Source organism: Pleuronectes platessa, chromosome 6 (assembly GCF_947347685.1).
Source record: "Pleuronectes platessa chromosome 6, fPlePla1.1, whole genome shotgun sequence".
Classification (NCBI taxonomy): Eukaryota; Metazoa; Chordata; class Actinopteri; order Pleuronectiformes; family Pleuronectidae; genus Pleuronectes; species Pleuronectes platessa.
The window spans coordinates 4,256,599-4,279,198 of NC_070631.1; the positions used below are offsets into that span (position 1 = coordinate 4,256,599).

The 22,600-nt window shown below is 44.5% G+C and overlaps 1 protein-coding gene across 2 annotated transcripts; it reads left to right on the forward strand.

Moving 5' to 3' along the window:
- The first annotated feature begins 1,181 nt into the window (after positions 1 to 1,181).
- Positions 1,182 to 21,741, forward strand: dgkaa (diacylglycerol kinase, alpha a). Of its 2 annotated transcripts, none has more exons than XM_053425207.1 (24): positions 1,182 to 1,411; positions 9,729 to 9,832; positions 10,127 to 10,203; positions 11,655 to 11,784; positions 11,925 to 11,999; positions 12,096 to 12,145; positions 12,232 to 12,306; positions 12,631 to 12,747; positions 14,212 to 14,332; positions 14,470 to 14,558; positions 14,640 to 14,759; positions 14,955 to 15,053; positions 15,234 to 15,320; positions 16,069 to 16,142; positions 16,229 to 16,303; positions 16,410 to 16,495; positions 16,597 to 16,686; positions 16,786 to 16,946; positions 17,034 to 17,098; positions 17,341 to 17,431; positions 17,538 to 17,724; positions 20,090 to 20,207; positions 20,360 to 20,420; positions 20,517 to 21,741. In XM_053425207.1, exons 2-24 carry the CDS (start codon positions 9,757 to 9,759, stop codon positions 20,595 to 20,597), a joined length of 2,205 nt encoding a protein of 734 aa, XP_053281182.1. In that variant the 5' UTR covers positions 1,182 to 1,411; positions 9,729 to 9,756; the 3' UTR covers positions 20,598 to 21,741. The 2 variants fall into 2 exon arrangements, with proteins under 2 accessions (XP_053281182.1, XP_053281183.1); XM_053425208.1 differs by having other exon boundaries at positions 14,215 to 14,332.
- Positions 21,742 to 22,600: the final 859 nt, after the last annotated feature.

Consider the following 22,600-nt stretch of genomic DNA (forward strand, 5'->3'; position numbering starts at 1 on the left):
CATGAGTTTAAATGTCTTAATTATGAGAGACAATGCAGTTCCTTGTTTTACCACATCATGTCCTCAGAGATCTGTGGGGAGCTTTGTTCCTTTAGGGCGAAGCAGCTGAAAACATGAAGTGTAGTCTGAAGATGAAAACGACTTCAGCTTTAAAGAAACTACGGAGACGAGGGGGAAAATCAGGATTCTTGTTCCAGAAAAGGAGAAGTTGGATCCCAGAGAGGAAGAGGAGGAGGAGGAGGAAGAGGAGGAGGAGGGTCTGGCTGCTCTGACCTGACTCACTCTCCTCTAACCCTGACACCCACATGTTTTCCACGTCTGCCATCCTCTGCTGAACAGCCTCGTCCTCTTTGTGGCCACTAATCCCTCAGCATTGTGGGCAGTGGAATGTGAAATCACGGGCTCCACCAGAGTCTGTGGCTCTTGTTGTTCTCTGTGCTCATTATGAGATGTGGTTGGTCGAGATAAGACAAACTGCAGTTCCCACACTGACCAACCTGCGACGTGTATATGTGTATGAGCCAGATTGATTGACACATTGAGCTGGGATGGAAACTACCAATACTGGAGCTGAGGCCTGTAAACTATGAATTGTCTTATCTTCTTATATCTTATCCAACCAGTTAAATCATTGGTTAACAGCCGTTTAGCTTTATCTTCTGTATGTGTGTGTTGTACTTGAATTGTTCAATGTTCTGTATTTGTACACATAGTATTTACTGTCTTCATTTAGTCACTACATCTGTTTTTTTGCATCTTATTGTCTCATCTCACTCGACTTCCTTTTAAATAAAGTTTTGTAAAAAACACTGGTCCCAGTGAGAGTTGTGCTATTAAACCATTAGACTGTGAATAATGACTGTGCTCTTATGAACAATGGTAATGAAACCACATAATGTGCAATTGGATGCACACACACATACACACACACACACATAGACACACACACACACACACACACACACTTTTCTTCAAACCCAGATTCTAACCATAACTCTAATATAAAACCTAAATCTAATTCAAACCTCAAAATCAGCAGTCACAAAAATGTCCTCACAATAACGGTCCTCACAACTATAGAACCCCCCCCCCCCCCCACACACACACACACACACACACACCCCTGTGTGACGGAGGGGGTGTGTTGGTTTGCGGAGCAGAGCAGCTGAGGCGGTGCTTGTCAGGAGAGTCCGCTCGCACTCAGTCACTGCTCCGCACTTCTTCAGTCTGCTCCTCCCGTCTCCTCCTGCCTCCGCCTGTCTCCTCCCGCCTCCTCCTGTCTCCTCCCGTCTCCTCCTGCCTCCTCCTCCTGCCTGCAGATAAACTTAACGGACACTTTGCTTCTCAGAGGAAAAACCTGGATTTTTCTGAGTCCACGAGTTTTCTGGAGAAGTGATCCAGCGACAGAAAGGTAAAGAGACACACACACACAACACACACACACACAGACAGAGAGAGAGAGAGAGAGAGAGCGAGAGAGAGAGAGAGAGAGAGCAAGAGAGAGAGAGAGGTGCAGACTCGTCGTGTTGAAGTTTCTGTTGCAGAGACTCCTGTCACAACATGAGAGAGATGTGCACGAGCTCTGTGCACGAGGGTTTAATTGCTTTACACACTCCTGAGATAGTGTGTGTGTGTGTGTGTGTGTGTGTGCGTGTTTGTGTGCTTGTGTGTGTGTGTGCGTGTGTGTATGTGTGTGTGTGTGTGTATTACTGAGTAATTCAACATCCAACAGCGCAGAGCTGCTGCCTCTTGAATGTTAAACTGGTGTTACATCCTCTGTCTTCTCCCTTTAGGTCCTCACGAGATAAGATAAGATGATCTTTAGATGAGATGATTCTATAACTGTTATTCACACTCATTGAATGAGAGGAAACAATAAGAAACAGATGTAGTGAAGGAATTAATTAAAAAATACAGAACATTAAACAAATCAAGTAAAATCATATAGAAAGCACACACAAACACACACACACACACACACACACACACACACACACACACACACACACACACACACACACACAGGAGGTTAAGATAAAAAGCTGTGAACCATGGATTTAACTGATTAGATCAAATAAGACAAAGGAAATTATTTAGCTTGCTCCAACATTACAGTATCAACACTACATGATAGAATACAGTGAAAACAATACATGTCTAAAAATGTAAGTGAAGACAAACACAGTGTAAACAGAGAACTGCAGAACCAGCGCCTGATAGTTAATATCAATGGGAATATGCTTAAAATCATCAATGAAATAAAATAAGAAAGATTAAACTAATGTGTCAGTAGATGATTATGTATATTATGGGATAAGCTTCTGTTCAGTCGATGCTTTGTAATGTCAGATTGCTTCTTCTTCTTCTTCAGCTTCTTCTTCTTCTTCTTCTCCTTCTTCTTCTTCTTCTTCTTCTTCTTCTTCTTCACGGGGAACCCTGGCCTCAGCTCATCTGTCAGGGTTTGGACTATTCTGGGTTGTGCCCTCTTTAAATAGTTTGGAGTAAAGGTCTCCACTGTGTGTTTGACTCGAAGCTGCCAGCACACGACACGGTGCAGCTTGATATCTGTGAGTGTTGTAGGATGTGGCTGCTGCAGCAGAGGAGACAGGGAGGAAGACGTTTAACTCCTCCGAGTGGTTTCCACTGGTGGTGTGAGGAAGAGGAGGATGGTGGGCGATGGTGGGCACTGATCACTGATGTTGTCTTTTGACTGCGAGTGACTGTCTGCCCTCATTACACCTGGAGAAGCTAAACAAACAGGAAAGTCTTGAGTCAGACCCTTTTTGCCTAATCTGTCAGTTTCTGCTCCAGGGGACGGTGGGGACAAGGATCTCAATCAGTCCATCAGGTCAAATGTCCTGTGGCTGATGGTTGTGTCTGAGTCTAGAGGCTGAGAGCTGAGAGCAGTTGAGCTCAGTCTACTCTCTGTGGTGTGGTTTTTATTGGGGTCGGCGATATGGCCACAAAGTAGATGAAGATAAAAAGTTTCATATCAGTCGATATTTATAATTATCATGATAAATGTCACATTTATGTCCAAGGAGGAAATGTTTCGTCATGTAAAGTGTGCGTCAAAAAGGAAACCATTTAATTTTGGTGCAGATCCGGTTCAGGGGGGGGGGGGGGGGGGGGGGGGGGTGGTGACTTTTCAGTCTTAAACCTATAGATAGGGCACTTTCACAAAAATACATTTCCCCTCTTTTCTCAAAAAAAATATGGTTCCAGTGAATTTAAATGTGGTTTCATACAGGAACTGTTGGAGGTTTGAAGTGACTGAGTGAAATCCTCGTTGCTTATTAACTCACTTTCGTTTGTAAATAGGAGAATTTATTAATTTCTCTATAGAAAAAACTACAAGGTCTCGGTTTAAATCTTTCCACCATGAAAAAGATGCACTCGTGAATCATAAAAGCTTGTATTTTACTTCCTGTTGCCCAATATAACAAACTTATAACTTCATATTTCATCAAGGTTTGTAAAACATAATGATTATCGGCTCTTTTTCAGACCCGTTGTTTGAGCCCTGTTGCTATGGCATGACTGTGGTGATCTGAGAAATGGCATTAATGTCTTTTTTTATCTTTAACTTCTCTAAATGCAGCAGTTGTCTCTTTTATTTTGCCTTCACTTCCTTCATTTTATTATAAAATCCTGTGATAATTACCACGTTTTTTGAACCGTTTTTGTAGGATTTTATATTTATCAGCTCATAGAAGTGATTAGAAGTTGATCAAGTGAAGCTTCGTCCATTCATACAGAAAAAAAAAACAATTCCCAGTCGTGTATTTTCTAGTTCCTTCAGATCCCCGGATGACCTATTTACCCGGATGGTGCAGGACACCGCGTTGGAAAAATGTGACATTTAGTGTTTTGTTTTCGGTTGTGTCTACGTGCACACTCTCACACTGGGAGAAACAGTGGCTGCTGCACGCTCACTAGTCTGGGCAGGTTTCCGTGCCCTTCTCCAAAGCTGCCCACACACAACGAGCTATTATATAAGTCCCATTCACGTCTGAGCTCGGGGTGACGGGGGCCGGCGTCGCTCTGAAGCCGGAGAGCCAGGGGAAGCCGTTCCTTCGATTTACAAGAAATCAGTGATTCACACGTGGGGAATGTCCTCTCTCTCCTCTCTCTTCTTTTTGCTCTGTTTTCACAATCGTGTGTTTATTGTGCACAGAACTGTTCCTCTGCCTGGAATCTGTTGTGCTTTTCACTTCTTTAATTACAGTCGTAGTGAAGGGGAAGCCCCATTTCTACAGCAGTCCTTATTGTTGTCTCTGTTCATTACGCAACGGTGTTATTCAGTTGATGATTCTCACACCGGGCAGATCCATATCTGGAGACACACATTCTGCTTTGAACAACAGAGGCTTCGGTTGGTGGTTGTTGTTTTTTTTGGCCAGTTCTACCCTGCCTCTGAAAAAGTGAAGATAAAACAAACAGGGGAAGTGGTGGTCACGGTACAGATACTGTAAAAGTGAAGAAACGGCATTTTTCTCCCGTGGCTGTTTGTTGCACTGAGTGAAACGCTTGTTGCTCGACCACCGGAGCAAACAGTTCACTGGGAGTGTTCCAGTGAGTCACAGTCCCATCTGCATGTAGAATGTAATTTGGCCTCTGGTTTTGGAAGGCCAGTGCTGGTGGTGTGGGAGGAGGGAGGGAGGAGGAGGGGGGGGGGGGGGGGGTGCAGGGGGAAGACTCGCAGCTCGCCGACCGGGCTCCCCCCCTTCTCTCCGACCTGTTAGTCACCCATGGCAGCGCTCTGACGGAGAGCAGCTGATGGAGGGAAACACTTTCCACAGCAACAGAGCACGTCCGTCCTCCCCCCTACCCCCCCCCCCCCCCACCCCACTGCAATCTGCACACACTTCAGCCCCAGAGAAGAGTTGGAGGAGGAAAACAGCTGCCCCCGACGTTCTCGACTTCAGCTCAATAAGAACCTACGCAGTGTTTTCCAACCGCAGGGTGACGGAGTCGAACGGCTCTGCACCGTGCAAGTGTTGCAGAGCAGCAGATTTCCTTGACACAAGGCGTGGGTGTGTAACGACAGCTTGCACAAACATGAGCCCGCGTGGAAAAAGGTCATCCCCAAGCAAACCTTCAAGTGACTCATGTAGAAAGGGGCTTTTATGGGTGTTGACTGTTGAACATAGGGACATGAAGGGATGATAATTAAACACATGCTGCGTGTGTGTGTGTGTGTGTGTGTTTTTGTGTGTGTGCCACTCTAATCCCCCACTTGTGATTTTTTATGAAGCAGTTGATTTGGTGTTTTTGCAGTGGAGTGGTCAGAGTCGGTTTGGTTTAGCTGGCGGGGGGGGGGGGAGTGGTTGCTGCCTAGAGAACCACTTTAACATTAAGACTGTTCTTTTTTGAAGAAGCGGTGACAGCAGTGAGTCAGTGGGCTTCTGCTTTTTGTGCGTTTGTGCTGGAGAGTGCAGCGAGAGTCTATACCTCAGACCGTCTGCAGTGCAAACCCACGTACAACAAATCTCCTCTGAAAGGAATCTCAAGCACAGCTCACTCCACAAAGCCTCGTCGGCCGCTCCTTCATGAAACAACTCTCAATCCAGCAGTGTGAGTTAATGAGAACCGGGCCGCAGGCAGTTAGTCACACGCTCTGTATTAAGTCCTAACAAGCCTCAGACATTCCTGCAACCTGCTGAAATATCCCCACTCGCCTCAGTGAGCTCGTTCAGACGGGGCCATTGTTTTGTTGTGTTTTTTTCTCCACATCGCACTATTCATGGTTCCCTCGGAGCGGAGGGGATTCCTCTTCCTGTTGCCCCCCCATGTGTCCGCCCTGCTCCTGATTCCTGCTCTGCATGCAAATCATTATCTAATCAGGAAGCGGGGAATCAAATTACTCAGACAGGCCCCAGATCTTGTAGAACCAGATGAGCGTGATGATGATGATGATGATGATGATGATGATGATGATGATGGTGCTCATGACATCATCCCGGCCTCTGGGGAGGATCAAAAAACAAACAACATCTAAACCCGGAGCTGTAATTACCGTGTGAATAAACTTCAGACGACCTATATTTAGTCCGTGTATGAGCCGGGGCGTTTGAAGATGGAGTCAGGTGTGTATATTTAGCAGAAGCTCTTCTCGGCTGTGGGCAGGTGATCAGCAGCAGATGGCCTCTCACGACTCCTCCGCGTGTCACTTTGCCGGCGGCTCAGACCAGGCCCAGCGGATCGGCAGCAGAAAAAGGCCGACTGCTAGGCAACGCCGCTGACCTTTGGAGGGAATTAAGAGAGGACAGGGTGAACCTCTCAGAGTCTGAAGGGAGCAAATGGGGCCTAATCACATGGAAGGAGCAGACGGGTGATTTTTTTTTATTATTGCCCCCCCCCCCCCCCACACCCAGGTTCTTTCATTTCTGTTTTTCTCGGTGAAGCTGCACTTCAATGTGTGATAAGTGCGTTTCAGCAGCCTGGCCTGAAAACCAGCTCACTGCCTTCTACCTGCGTTGTGTCTGTGGAGCTGAGTGTTGATGTATTCTGATAAAAAATAGGAAATCCGGTTTGCAGCGTGTGTATTTAACTGTTCAATCTGTCAGTTTATTTATCCTTTTCTATTTTTAGCTATTTCCCCTTTAAATCCTCGTATAAAAATCTCATTGTTTATTGGGGGAAATACCTGAGTTACACTGCAGGCTGCAGCAAGTGGCCTTTCAGGATCAGACCAGTTTCCAAAGCTGGTTGTTGAGCTTCTGAGTCTGAACTTCCTGTTCCAGCTTTTCCATTTTCATTAAGTTCCACTTGGTATTAAAATCAATAAGCACATTCTCTTGACTTGTGCACTCCACCAGAGTTAAGAGCCTTGTGTTGTTTTCAGATGCACATCAATGTTGCATGGTAATGCATGCAAAGTGCAGATTGATTTAGAAAGTCAACACTGCATTATTACCTTGTAATGGTAATGTAATGCAGACCGGCTCTAATGCAGCGATTGCATCACACAACTCAAGACGAGTTTTAACATGAAAACAATTCAGATTATTTATTGTTTTATTTTGTTATTTTAAGTGTTTGAGCGCCGATTTTAACCAAGACCTTGTTTGGTCGGGACCAAGGGACCAAACTTTAGACCAATCAGATGCCTCGGTCTGGATCGAACTGGACCAGTGTGAAAACACTGTTGTGGGAGACTTTGGAGTTTCAGACCAGTGGCAGGAAGTGGAGGCAGCATCAAACAACAGAAGAAGAGAAAGATCCTCTGACAGGATTCCTTAGGTTTGAACCACGAGGACAGAATACTACTACCACTACCACTACTACTACTACTACTACTACTACTACTAGTAATAATAATAATTAATATGACTGCAGCCACGAAGTTATTGAAGGGAACCGGTTCAGTCATTTTTTCTCAGCACTTAACAGAAACAAGTTTACACCCACAACTGCACTGACAACACGCCCTCGCCAGTCCACAAACCAATCAAGGTCAAGTAGAGGTCGACACGGCCCACCTCGGTGATGACGACAGGAAGTGCGCATGTTGGGCAGAATCCTTCAGTGTGATTCATAAATCACGATGTGAGAAGCTTACCAGATCAAATGGGAACAATGGAACAAAGACGTGAACCTTGCTTCAGACTCTGAATCACCCTGAAGCCTGTGGGACGTCAAAGTGAGAGTTTAGATTGACTGGTTCCAAGGTAACGGTGAATCATAGAATATACGGTAAAAGGAAAAGTTGTGACATGAAGAGAGGAAGTGATGAAGTGAGTCACACAGAACATCTAACTGAAGATGATCAGACTGTGTATTATATTCTATCATCTCAAAGATTTGGTGTGGTATGTTTTTCACTTTCTTTAACAATAACAACAATTTCATTTAGAATAATTCATGGATCTGGATGAAAAAAGTCAGAAATATTTTAGATTGTGTGTGATCTAGTGAATTTCAATAGAATTGGTCCACTGCAGATGTATATGCACTTTACAACTCATATATTCTTCTTTTGTCGATAAGAGGATATCGTATTCTCTCCATCAGATGTTTCACGGCCTTGGTTCTAAATCTTCTCGCCGTGAAAAAGATGCATTAGCCGAGCGGGACAGCTTGTGCTCTACTTCCTGCTGCTCGTTAGAACAGACTCATAAGATCATATTTCAAACATAACTGCAAAACATATCGATTATCAGCCGACACTCTGTAAATTCAGTCTCTATCTGCGCCGGTGTTTCTTACCTGGTGACAGGATACGACTTTCTCTCCTCCATTAACTAGTTCCTCCTATTTCTTCAATGATTAATGAACTTTATCTATTTGCCATCACGTCTTAAGGAACTTCCTGCAGCACTCAGCTCTGTAATGCGTCTTTTCTTACGTCTAAAACCATCGTGTCGTTAATATCAAACGTGTCTTTTATGTTTTCTCTGATGTTGTTTATATGTAAAGCAGCAAACTGCAGCTCTGTGGACTCATTTCTCCTTTGGGGAAACCTTCCTTTTCCTCTTTAAGCAAATGTCCATTCAAACTTCATGTGTTCAGTTTCAGAATAACATGCTTCACCAACTTTTTATTCCAATAACAGGTTCCAGTTCTGTGTGTGATTCATAGTCTCGCTCACTTTTTACCTTGCATGACTTCATGTCTCTTCCCTCCGTTTGAAGGGGGAGCTTCCTACAGAAGTTAATTTGTTTTTTTCCGATCTCTCTGCAAGATACGATTGTTCATCTCTGCATTTCGACATTTCACCGTCAACATCTCTCCTGTGCCAAACCAAACCAAGTACAGAGCATTACTGGTTGTTTTTATAAACCTTAAATGGGCTAATGAGTGCATGGAAGGAGATTTGGGCTGCAGGGAAATCCCTTGAGTCCAAGTATCAGGGGTTCCTTCAGCCTGACATCGTTTCTGCCAGACTCGTGTACCAGTTTTAAGAAGCTTTAACGTATTAAAGATGGAAAGAGATGTAGAATCAACCCAGTGAGCTTCGTCATGTAGGCCCCTTGAATCCAGGTGCACCGAATTCCACACACTCATAGAAATATATTAATATCAGGAAAACAATTTAAGAATGTGCACCAAAATGAAATTATTAAATCTCTGGCTCCAGGTCCCATCCCACTGTATTTTTTGGTGCAGAGCGGATCTGTAGGTTTTGCTGAAAGATATCTAATCCCCCTTATGAAACCATATTTAAATTGATCTGCTCCACATTGTACGCACTCAGATATCTCTCCCCCTCTTAATAAGCCCGATTCTCTTATTAAGATCTTCCTCAGTTATTCTCTCAGAAATCAATGAAGATGTTGAAAAATAACTCTCAGTCTTTAAAAGAATATCCTTTGATCCGCTTCCTGCTCCAGATCCAACATTAACAAACATTACCAACAAAAATATGAATCACTTAACAATCAGGACGACAGGAGTGAAGACATAAACTTCTTATTGGAATAAAAAGTGTATTTAAATGCACGTTTAGAAGAGACAGGTTTATGAGGGAGGACATATCAAAGTGTTGTTGTGTGGGGCTCTGTGTGTTATCATCCTCTGAAGGTCTGCTTGTGGAGTGTGAGCCTCCTCGTCTGCAGTCGTGTTCCTGAGCCGCGACTCAACGGGAGATGTTATCTCTCGCTCGCAGCGACGCTCTTTTTTTCTTGTTGCTTTTACAAAAAGAAGCAGGAGGCGACCGTGCACCCACCTCCTCCTCCTCTTCCCTCATCTGTGTCTCACCGGTTCTCTCTCCCGCCCGAGCACAGGCAGGCGGTTGGCGCAGAAGCAGGCACCATGTCCACCCCCACAAACCCAGAGGTGAAGGAGCTGAACTCTGTCGACTTCATCCAGCTGCAGCAGTACATTGAGTGTGAGTACAGACGAGCGGGCGGGCGGCTTTCTCAGCACTTATCCCCCCCCAGCCCCCCAGCCCCCCAGCCCCCCTCTCCCAGCCACCCACACACATTCATTTATACTAGTGTATGGTTTTTCATATCCAGAGAGACGTAGCATTCTGTTGTTTTGGATATAAAGCATGCCCACACTCTGTTCCCCAGCTTCTTTGTGATTCATGTGTTTTCATAGAGTTTTGAGCGCCGGCCCCACGTGTGTGTGTGTGTGTGTGTGTGTGTCCCTGTGTGACCCTGTGTGTCTCTGCTTCCAGACTGCAGCCTGAAGGTGAAGGACGTGCTGAGGGAGTTCGATGCAGATGGCCGTCTGGCCCGGCACAGACACGGAGAGGTGAGGGGGGGCGCCGCACCCTGATGCTTTCAACACGAGGTCGGCTCCAGGCCTCTCGAGACGCAGGACTCGGCTGAGTTATGACTCTGAGCGGAGCCGTCCACTGGGAAATGAGCGTGTGATTAATGTACAATGTTTGGTTATTGATTGTTCTGCGCTGATTAATTAGATTCGTACCCATTGATCACGTTGATGGAGCCGTCCGGGAGAAACCTCTCTTGCAAATGTAAATGACTCCACTTGGTTTTGCCTACAGGCCTCGGGGCGGAGTCAGCGCAGATGTGATTTAAAAAACGTCTTTCCAGATCTGTACATCTGGAAAGACGTTATGACTTTATGATGGATGATTTAACTACACAGTCGTAAAAGGAAACATAAATAGTGTCATAGACTACAAGTATATAACTTCTAAGCTGCAAAGGACAATTTATTTTGTTTGAATATAATGTAAATGTTGTTTGCATAATAGTGAGGCTGTGCCCTGCACTCGTGTGACAGCTGGTGACTGGAGGCAGAAGGTTTTCATGGTGTTGTTGTGAACAAGATCATCTCAAGAGCTCCGTGAGGGAATTCCCTCTGGTACAAACGCTCACTTTGACTCATGGAAGAACTGATTCGGTTTAGTTGGTGGAAGGTCAATGTCACAGTGACTCTGACACGCTACCTACCTGGAGGGGGAAATAAATTCACAAGCATCAACTGGTGTGTGGACAATCCCATCTTCTGATCAAGGTCCCAGTGACCTCGTGATATTTCAGGAATCGCCTGAAGAGAATTTCAACAAGACAAGGTTGACCTGATCATAGTTTGGAGGTCAAAGGTCATGGCCACGGTTTCGGCCTCTTCACCAGTCACTTGGACTCAAACGATTTCATTGGCTTAAGTTCACCCTGACCTCATGTGAGTCTGGAATTAGATTTCATTTGGACTGACACTGCATCGGTCGGTGGAGACACACAGCTGCAGTGCGGTACTTCTCTCTCTGTTGTTCTTCTTCTTGTGATCCGCCTGCCTTTGCAGTGGCATTATTTATTACTGCTGCCGCTCTGCAGGGCATCAGCCATGGAAATGGAATTATGTCAACAAGAAGTGGGTTTGTGGTTCACTGTGATCGAGCCCTGCGGCAGCTCTTTGTGTGAGAAACAGATACCAGACCAGACAGATGGTCTAAAATCCTGTTTTTCTATCATATGTAATTGTCACAGTAAGAATCCTGCAACCGCTCCAGTTCTGGAGACGAGTTTTTATTCATAAATGATAAATTAAGTTCTGCAGAGAAACATCTTGGATCCCATAATCAAAACAACAGGACTTGTTTTTCTCAGGAGCAACAATCTTCCCTTATTCTCAGCAGAGTGGATTTTGGACAAATGCAGAAGTTACCACACACACACAGATGGTTGATACACTTCTTTTTAAAGTGTGACTCACTCGTTCATTGTTTCCACCAGTGCATCAATGAAGAAGGCTTCCGTCTGTTCCTGAAGACGTACTTAGGAGTGGAGGACTTCCCTGTGGCCCTCTGCCAGCGACTCTTCCTCTCGTTCCAAAACTCTGAACCCACCCAGGAAGACAGCACCAGTGAGATTACACACAACACAACTCTGTAACAAGCCCTTATCAATTCACACACCGGCCTATTAGGCATGCAGTCGTCTATCAGTGCACGTTTGTGTGGTTCAGCTTGTGACTGCAGCGTCTCTCCTCCCTGTCTCCTGTAGAGGAGGTCTTTCTGAAGGACGTGTCCTGTTACTTCTCTCTGCTGGAGGACGACCAGCCCCGGGACAAGCTGGAGTGTGAGTCGCTTGTTTTTTTTTTTTCTTGCCAACAATAACGTGAGTGATGACTCCCCGTGCAGCTCCTTCCACTCTCATTTCCCTTTCTCTCTTTAGTTGCTTTCAAGCTCTATGACCGAGACGGGAACGGAGTCCTCGACAACTCGGTAAGTTGTCGAGACTGTGAAGTAACATGTCATAGAAACTGTCTGCACCTCTAACAAACGAGTCTCCTGGTCCTTTTTTCAAACAGGAAGTGGACAGGATTATTGCTCAGATGATGCATGCTGCAGAATACCTGGGCTGGGATGTGTCAGAGTTGAGGCCGGTAAGTCCCACGATGCACTGCTCTGAAATGTAGACACCCGGGAAACACCTAGAACCCTGTGCACACTGCACCTTCAGCCATGACACTGTAGTAAATGCACATTTGTTTGCACAAGATGTCCTTGATGACGTGTCGTGCACATGGCGCCACCTGTCACTCATTTGCTAGGACCAGTAAAAAAATCATAAACCTCTCTGCTTCAATCACATTCACACATTCTCATGCATGACCGGTTTCAGGAAACGTGTGGTGTTTCTTTAAGTGATGGAAAATAAGTGATTCAGAGATGAAATAAAAAAAAACAACCACGTATCATTTCACCAGGTTCTGAAGGACATGATGACGGCTATTGATGCTGACAGCAGCGGCACGGTGTCTCTGGAGGAGTGGGTGGAGGGGGGCATGAACAACGTCCCCCTGCTGGTGCTGCTGGGCCTGAAGGTGCTTTGAAACCATTTTCCTCTTTCCACTGAAGTGCCCGGCTCTGGCTCGGATGTATTTCATTTTGAGAGCAGGCGTCTTGCAGAGTAGTAAAACAGCCACTTATACTGCTCTTGTGAAATCCTGTCCTCGCGTGCCCCCCCCCCCCCCCCCCCCCCGTCTATAAGGGCCCTGTTTGTGCCGACTCAGTGTTACAGTGCGTGATAATGTCATCGCTTCTCATGCAAACTCGGCACCATCTGAGCACTTTAGTGTTTTCTCTGTGCCCGGTTCAATCTGTGGCCACATTTTAACAGCACTTGCATAAAATGGTAATCTTCAGGCGGATGCACTTTATTTGACTAGAGAAATAAACCATGTCCACGATGGCAGCACATCCTCCCTTAAAGGGGACATATTACGCCCATTTCACCACAGTTGATATGGTTCCTCGGGGTCTTAATGAAATGTCTGTAGCATATCCTGGTCAAAATACCACAAGGATCATTTAAAACAGCCCTCCTCAGATTTGACCTGTTTTGAGTGCCCCGCCCCCCACACCCCCCCGTGAGCCTGGCTAGAGGAACCACAACAAATCGCGGGAGTTGTTTTTTTCCAGAGTTTTTGGGACGGTAGAAATGCCAGATACCCAAATTAACATGTAGAAGCACTACAAAAGTGGAATTCTCATAATATGTCCCCTTTAAAAAAACCATTACCTTTAATCAAGGACAGGCCAGTTGTGTGGATTGTGTTGCCAGGAGTGTAAAAAGCAACACACTGTGAGACTGTGTGTGTCTGGCCGCTCACTGTGGCAGTTTCTAAAACCACGAAGCGGACTCTGTCACTGGGCTCGGCCTCCACAACAATGCCAGGGACTTCCCCCCTCGGCCTATTTCAAGCCACCAATAGACATTTGAAGCCCGGGGTTGCATAAACTCAGCCCCCTCACAGGCGCAGCGTGCTTCCCCCCCCCGTGGGCCGCCCGCTTTGCCTCATGCAGAAATCGAGGCTGATTCATCCTGCAGGGAAAATATAATATAAAAAAAGCATTTGAGAGTGTAATCTGGATAAGAGCCCCGGTCGCTCAGTAAACAGATGGAAAGCATCTTTATAATCTTGTGTCGAGACCTTGAGATTACAGCCGGCGTGGATGTGAGCAGCCCCGGTGCTGCACAGTGTGTCAGGATGTGTCGAGCCAACTACACACTGCATCATCAGCAGTGTCATTAAGGCGAGGTTAGTCACGAGTGGGTGTGAAACCCTGTGAAACACGAGCCTGTACCACAGGACGCTCAGGACAGGATCTGCGTCTTTTTGATCCAAATCCGAACAAAGGAAACGGATATAAGCTTCTTATGTTACAGACTCTCTGTCGTCTATTCAAAATGCAGAGGAGCGAGAACAATAACACGAAAGCTTGAAGCACAACCCTCTGCTCTGTCTTTGCATCCTCATCTTTAATGATTTCCTTCCTTCACCAAGCAGATGACCCAGAAGGACGGGCAGCACCTCTGGAGGATGAAACATTTCAACAAGCCCGTTTACTGCAACGTGTGTCAGAGCTTGCTGCTCGGGCTGAGGAAGCAAGGGCTGTGCTGCACCTGTGAGTTCCCGGATTCACCAGAAGAGGGCGACGCTGCAGTGACACACTTATCACTGGGAATTGCAACATCATTTTTCACATTGACACTCAATTATATTTGATATTCCTGTGAAAGCTGGGTTCTTGTTGTTTTGCAGGCTGCAGGTACACGGTCCACGGACGCTGCGCTAACAAGAACCCGGCTCCTTGCACCAGGACGTTTGTGAAGTCCAAGAAAGACATGGGGGTAATGCCAGGTGTCTCTTCACTTCATCCTGTGTGTCCTCTGCTCCGCTCTTCATGTTAAAACACTCGTCCCACATTTCAGGTTCCGGCGCACGACTGGGTGAGTGGGAACTGTGAGTCCAGGAAGTGCGATAAATGCCAGAAGAAGATCAAGAGCTTCCAAGGCTTAACGGGCAAACACTGTGTGTGGTGCCACACGTTGGTGAGCAGGCTTCTTAATGTGTGACTGCGTCTGAAAGTGTGTTTTCAGTGTCTCTGCTTTAATATCTGCTTAATTCCTCCTCTGCTCTTCTCCTTGATTCTTCCTGCTGTACGAATCCACCGCAACACAGATTAAAAAACATGCTGTAAAAGATAAATATGGCTCCTGTCAATCCTCACTGTCTGTGTTCGACAGCGTCACGATGAATGTGCCGACCAGGAGCCGACAGAGTGCAGCTGTGGGCTGCTCCGGGACCATATCCTGCCTCCGTGGGCCATATATCCTGTTATAAAGGTACTGAATCATCCTGGTGTGCAGTACAAACACCAACGCACAACACCAACATCAGCCCGGGGCCGTTCCTGTGCTGCTGGTAGAAGCTCGGCTGCCTGGCTCCTTGACAGCGGCAGTGAGGAGAGATCTTTCTCCACATCGCTCACGTATTCCCTCTGCACTTTGTGTTCCTGCCTGAAGGAGAGACCGAACAACGGGAAGAACTGCTGCTCGGGTTCGATGGACGACAGCGAGCTCAACACGACTCCTGATGGACAAGTGCTGCAGGTAATGTTCTGCTTCGTGACGGCTCTGGTGTTAAACAAATCTGACGTCTGTGGGCTGAGTACAGATTGATTCCACAGTGAAGAAAAGTAAAGAGTAAACTCAGCATGTATACTTATTATTTATCATTTTTCCGTGTTAATCTATCGTTACCTGTTATTGATTTTGAAATTCTGTTGCTCACTTTTAAGGCCTTAAATTGCCTCCGTCCCAAAAACCTCTCAGGTGCATCGACCCCCTGAGAACCGCCCTGGTTACTCACCTCATGACAAAGGGCGACCGAGCTTTTTGCTATTTGAGCCGAATGAACTTAGAGAGACTTTTAAATCCCTTTCTTCAAACTTTTCTTTTCTTGGAAACTTTTACTAATAATTGACATCGACTCTTATTCACACTGAATCATGAGCTCGGACAAGGAGGTTCTGTTTTCACTGGAATTTGTTTGTGTGTGAGTCGGCAGGATTACACAAAAAGTATTAAATGGATTATCAGGAAACTTGGTGAAGGGATCTGGTGTGAGTCAGGGAAGAGATCATTTAATATAGGTGTGGATCTGGATTAGGACGTGGATCAAGGACATGTCTGTTCACTTCCTTTAACATCCTGAGGGCGTTAATTAAATTCATAAGTGTGCAGTTTGTCCTGTTTATTCTCATTTTATCTTCCTGTCTGGTGTCGTTTTCTTGCTGATAAAACAAAGTGCTATAAAAAATGTGTTATTAATATCAATATACTCTTTGATGTCATTCAGATCAGCCCTGTGTCAAACACCCATCCTCTTCTGGTGTTTGTCAATCCTAAAAGTGGAGGCAAGCAGGGAGAGAGGTGAATCCAAAAAAAGAAAAACACATTCATGTAGAACTAATTGTTTAAAATGTTCATATTGTTTATTCTGGTTTTATCTGTTTCAGGGTCCTGCGTAAGTTCCAGTATTTACTGAACCCACGGCAGGTTTACAACCTTTCAAACGGTGGACCTGGTCCAGGGTGAGTAACCAGCAGATTGTTAGTATCTTTCAAAACACTTTGTTCTAAATATATTTCAGGCCCGTATCGTTTGCTGTCGTTATATTTATCTTCACATTTCTTCCAGACTGAGCTTCTTCAGGAATCTGCAGGATTTCAGGATCTTGGTGTGCGGGGGGGACGGCACAGTCGGCTGGATCCTGGACGCGATAGGTGAGACCGTCGGGTTGAGCTCCATTAAAAGACCTGTGTGAGCTCCTGGTGGCAATTCTCATGATCCTGCATTCTGTGTTTTCCTTTTCTCTTACAATCAGACAAAGCCAATCTGCAGGTACGACCACCCGTCGCTGTGCTTCCTCTGGGGACAGGAAATGACCTGGCACGCTGTCTGCGATGGGGAGGAGGTGGGGAACGGCTTTCTTTACTATCAAAATAATGACATTTAAGAGATGTTTCTTTTTTTAAATGTTTAAAGATTGATCCTCTTGTTTTCCACCGTGCAGGATATGACGGCGAGGATCTGACTCGTATCCTGAAGGACATCGAGGGGAGCTCCGAGGTGCTGATGGACCGCTGGAGCGTGCAGGTCATCACAGACCAGAGCCAGGAGAAGGGAGACCCGGTGCCCTACGAGATCATCAACAACTACTTCTCCATCGGAGTTGTGAGTTTTCTCAGAAATACGTCTCACAAGAGGAAGTGTTTGTGTTTGAGTGTTTTGTAAAGTGTCTTTGTTGTGTTGCGTTGACAGGACGCGTCCATCGCTCACCGCTTCCACACGATGAGGGAGAAACATCCGCAGAAGTTCAACAGCAGGTAGGAATCGATCTCTTCAGGGGAAGAAAACCAGTTTGTCTTGATCTCAACTCGACGTCGTCAGCTGTTTTTCCTTTTTCCTGCTGGTGTCGACTGATTCTTAAAACTGATAAAGGTCACACGCAGGCGTCTGTGGCTCCGCCTCCTCCTGCTGAAGAGAGGCGTGTGTGCTGAAAAGAGGAAAATGTTCAGTGGAAGTCAAACATGTCTCAAGCCTGAAACTCACTTCTGTTTGATTGCAGAATGAAGAACAAGCTGTGGTATTTTGAATTCGCCACATCAGAGACCATCTCTGCTTCCTGCAAGAAGCTGAACGAGAGTCTAACGATCGAGGTGAGAGCACAGCGCGGGCCTCACCACAGGTGCACGTGTGCAATGTGTATGATGCTGATGTGTCACTTTGCTGCAACCCCCCCCCCCTCCTCCCCACCCCCCTCAGTGCTGCGGTACGGCCCTGGACCTCAGCAGCCTGTCGCTAGAGGGCGTCGCTGTACTCAACATTCCCAGCATGCACGGGGGCTCCAACCTGTGGGGCGAGACCAAAAAAGGGGACGCGAAGGCGCTGTCCAGTCAGGAGGAGCCGGAGGTGATCACCGACCCAGAAATCCTCAAAGTGGCGTCTCAAGGTGAGAAGGCTGATGACGTGTGAAGTCAAACATGTCGGTTGGAAATCTGCATTCATGATATCTCAGCTCGCCTTGAAGGAATTTCTTTAAAATTAGCGACCCAAGGGTAAAACTATTCAATTTGGTGGTCAAAGGTCAAGGGTCAAAGGTCACAGTGGCTTCATAAAACCTGTTTTTGAACTTGTGACGACTGAGCAAGTTGCAAAATATGTTGATATTCATAATTTTCATTGTTTTCCTGGAGAATAATTCATGAATCAAGATGAAAAACTTGTGTTCACAGGACTGATATTCATGAGTGTGGACGGAGTCGTCCTAACGTGTGAAGTGTGCATGTGTGAGGTTTGGGGTTGTGTCAGTTGAACACTTCACATTGACTGTGGGTGTGAATGTGGTTGTTAACGGCTGTTTGTGGACTTGTGACCTGTGCAGGGTGTAACCCACCTCACACCTAATGTTAGCTCCAGCCTCCCCCCCCCCCCCCCCCCCACCCTCAAACGATAAGTGGTCAAGATAATGGACGGATGGAGGAATGAATATTCATGAGTGTTTACAATCTATCTATATCTCTATCTATCTGTCTATCTATCTATCTATCAATCTATCTATCTATCTATCTATCTATCTATCTATCTATCTATCTATCTCACTATCTATCTATTTATCTATTTATCTATTTATCTGTGTATCTATCTATCTATCTATCTATCATTCTATCTATCTTTCTATCTCTCTCACTATTTATCTATTTATCTATTTATCTGTGTATCTATCTATTTATCTATCTATCTATCAATCTATCTATCTATCTATCTATCTATCTATCTATCTCACTATCTATCTATTTATCTATTTATCTGTGTATCTATCTATCTATCTATCTATCATTCTATCTATCTTTCTATCTCTCTCACTATTTATCTATTTATCTATTTATCTATCTATCTATCTATCTATCTATCTATCTATCTACAGTGCCTTGCATAAGTATTCACCCCCTTTGGACTTTTCTACATTTTGTGATGGTATAACCACAGTTTAAAATTTATTTCATTGTGAGTTTATGTAATGGACCAACACAAAATAGTGCATCATTTGGAAGTGGGGGGAAATATTACATGGATTTCACAATTATTTACAAATAAAAAAACACTGCCCATCACCCTGAGCACACCATCCCAACATTGAAACATGGTGGTGATAGCATCATGCTGTGGGGATGCTTCTCTTCAGCAGGTACAGGGAAACTGGTCAGAATAGAGGGAAAGATGGATGGAGCCAAATACAGGGAAATCCTTGAAGAAAATCTGATGCAGTCTGCAAAAGACTTGAGACTGGGGCGGAGGTTCATCTTCCAGCAGGACAATGACCCTAAACATACAGCCAGAGCTACAAAGGAATGGTTTGGATTAAAGAATGTTAATGTCTTAAAATGGCCCAGTCAAAGCCCAGACCTCAATCCAATAGAGAATCTATGGCAAGACTTGAAGATTGCGGTTCACAGACGGTCTCCATCCAATCTGACTGAGCTTCATCTTTTTTGCCAAGAAGAATGGACAAACCTTTCCATCTCTAGATGTGCAAAGCTGGTAGAGACATACCCCAAAAGACGTGCAGCTGTAATTGCAGCGAAAGGGGGTTCTACCAAGTATTGACACAGGGGTGAATACTTATGCACCCAACAGATGTCAACTTTTTTGTTCTCATTATTGTTTGTGTCACAATAAAATTTATTTTGCACCTCCAAAGTACTATGCATGTTTTGTTGATCAAACGGGAAAAAGTTTATTTAAGTCTATTTGAATTCCAGTTAGTAACAGTACATAATGGGAAAAAGTCCAAGGGGGGTGAATACTTATGCAAGGCACTGTATCTATCTATCTACCTATCTATCTATCTATCTTTCTATCTCTCTCACTATTTATCTATTTATCTGTGTATTTATCTATCTATCTATTTATCTATCTATCTATCTATCTATCTATCTATCTATCTATCTATCTATCTATCTATCTATCTATCTATCTATCTACCTATCTATCTATCTATCTATCTATCTATCATTCTATCTATCTATCTATCTATCTATCTATTTATCTATTTATCTGTGTATCTATCTATCTATTTATCTATCTACCTATCTACCTATCTACCTCTCTCTCTCTCTGTCTGTCTGTCTGTCTGTCTGTCTGTCTGTCTGTCTGTCTGTCTGTCTGTGTAGGTGGAGGGTTAATTCTAACCCCATTCTACTGACACTTATAGTTGTAAGATGAGCATAATGTTTGTGTGACTGAACAATGTCTCTGCCCCGGTTGTCCTTGTGTCCTCGTGTCCTCATGTCCCCGTGTCCTCGTGTCCCTCTCAGATCTCGGTGACCGTCGGTTAGAGGTGGTCGGCCTGGAAGGAGCCATGGAGATGGGTCAGATCTACACGGGCCTGAAGAGCGCGGTGAGACTCGCCAAAACCTCCCAGATCACCATCAGGTGAGCCACCGCCACACGGACGTGTTCAGACCTGTCTGACTGACGAGGATCCTTCTCTGGATCTTTACATAACAGTACTTATGTATGCTGGGTTTTTTCTATTGGTATTTTAATGACACGTGACAGTCATTGGTTTTCTTTGCTGATCCCAGGACAAAGAAAGCATTACCAATGCAGATAGACGGGGAGCCGTGGATGCAGCCTCCCTGCACGGTAACTACACACAAAACAACACACTGCAGGAATCACATCCTGAAGCTACCATGTCATTTACTCCACATTCCGCTTTTGTGTTTTTTTTCTTTCCAGATTCACATCACTCACAAGAATCAAGCCAGGATGTTGATGGGTCCTCAGGCCAAAGCGACAGGCTTCTTCAACCACAAATGAAACGACAGCGAACTGACTTCATGCACTTGTCCTCTGTAAATAAAGAACTGACACGTTTGTGATTTTCATCATATAAAATCAACTTTGAATGTGTCCGTTGTAGAATAATCACATGTTAACAGTCCGAGGTTCTGCATCTCTGTAAACGTATATAACCGAAGCATGGCGCTGTTTGAACTACAAACTGTAAGATGTGTTGCATCGTGACAGAATGAACTCGACCAAATTCAACCAGTGTTTAGTTTTTTTCTGACGGATGCTCGTGGAACCGCTGCTCGGCCGGAGCGTCGAGCAAAGTGAAAGTAAAGCAGAGTGTTCAGCTTCATGTGCCTTTGACGGTCTGCTCCTCTTTGTGGTTATTAAGGCGGAGGTAGAAGATGTGCCGGGCGTTGTGCAGACATGCACTTTGGACACAGACCACGCAGTGTTGTGGTTTCCTCTTGTGGCTGTGAAGACACAGGCTTTGACAGATTGGGCAGTAGGAGTGAAGGACAGATGAGAATAGGTCTGAAGTCATTTGTAATAAGATTTTTCCTACATTTCAGAAGATACTTGAAAGTGTTTTAGGGAACAGTTACAGGACAATCATCGCCAAGAGGCCTGAGTGTCGACGTGCTGCAGCAGTCGGCCTGCTCTGCTGTTCCTGTGTGTGTGTATGTGAGTGTGTGTCAGTGTGTGTGTGTGTGTGTGTGTGTGTGTGTGTGTGAGAGAGTACATGTAATATCTTTGTGAGGACCAGATTGAGTCACAGATCTTAAGGAGAGGGGGGACTTTATTCAGTCCTCACAACTTGAGGATGTTTGAGAGCTAATAAGTGGTTTTAGGGTTAGTGGTGTGTGTGTGTGTGTGTGTGTGTGTGTGTGTGTGTGTGTGTGTGTGTGTGTGTGTGTGTCTGCGTCTGTGTCAGAGCTTAAAGTCTGCAGCACTTGTTGAGCATGGAAAGTTGTGATATGTTCACTTCTAACTTATAAATTGAGACGACTTGGATTTAAAACCACAGATTGAAACCTGTTAAAAACATATATAATCCTTATTTAAATGCTTTATCTCTCATATCATTTCACTGTATCTAGAGAATGTTAACGTAATATGTCTGAAATAACACACTGTGTAAAGACTTTAATAAATCGTCTGCGCTTCTTGAGTTTGTTCTACTGTTTTTAACACTTGGATTCGACTGCACAATAAAGCTTCACCCTGTGGTGGACCGGTATTCTACCACAAGGGGGCGTCATCTACTCTTCAGTCTGTGGCTCCAGACATGTTTGTGTCTATGAACTCAAAATGATCCTCTTCTCTTCTTTTACTGTCGAATTAAGCATCATTTTAGAACTTTACCTCTTAAAATGTCAGATAGTAAATCAGTATCTACCTTAGTCCAGTTGTCTCCTGCTTTCAATGTTATAGTTATTATTCTTCATTATCATTATAAACATATGAACGGAATAACTGAAATTGTGAAAAAGTTTCTTAAATCCCACAGTGATGTCTTCAAGTGTCTTTTTTCTAAGCAACAGGGCAAAAAAAACAAAATATTAAGTTTACAATAATAAAAATCGTAATTAATTAATCCACTAATTATTTTATTCCTGATTACTGAACATCCACACGCATCCAGAGAAACACACTCTCACCCATACACAACATGTTCTATATCTTTATAATCTTTCTATCTATCCATCTATCTATCTATCTATCTATCTATCTATCTATCTATCTATCTATCCATCTATCTATCTATCTATCTACATCAATGAATATATATTTTGAAAATAGTTTCTTGTTGAAGCACACAGTGTTTTTCAGTAGAAGTAAAAATAAAGGAGATGGTAAATGGTGAATAATAATATTGACAAAACTTATTTTGTTCAATAAGTGTTTAGTTTATTTTAAAAAAGAGAAAGGAGGACAATAACACTTCAGGGAGCAGCTAGATTTAAAAAATATGTCAAGTAGAAGAACAACAAACTTCACAGCATAAATAAACATTTGTACATTTTCCA

Excerpts from the sequence above, each read along its gene's own strand:
- dgkaa (XM_053425207.1), top strand. The coding sequence starts at position 9,757 with ATGTCCACCCCCACAAACCCAGAGGTGAAGGAGCTGAACTCTGTCGAC. Across the intron at positions 16,687-16,785 it reads CTGTCTGCGATGGGGAGGAG|GATATGACGGCGAGGATCTG; the intron begins GTGGGGAACGGC and ends TCCACCGTGCAG. Across the intron at positions 20,208-20,359 it reads ACCTCCCAGATCACCATCAG|GACAAAGAAAGCATTACCAA; the intron begins GTGAGCCACCGC and ends TGCTGATCCCAG.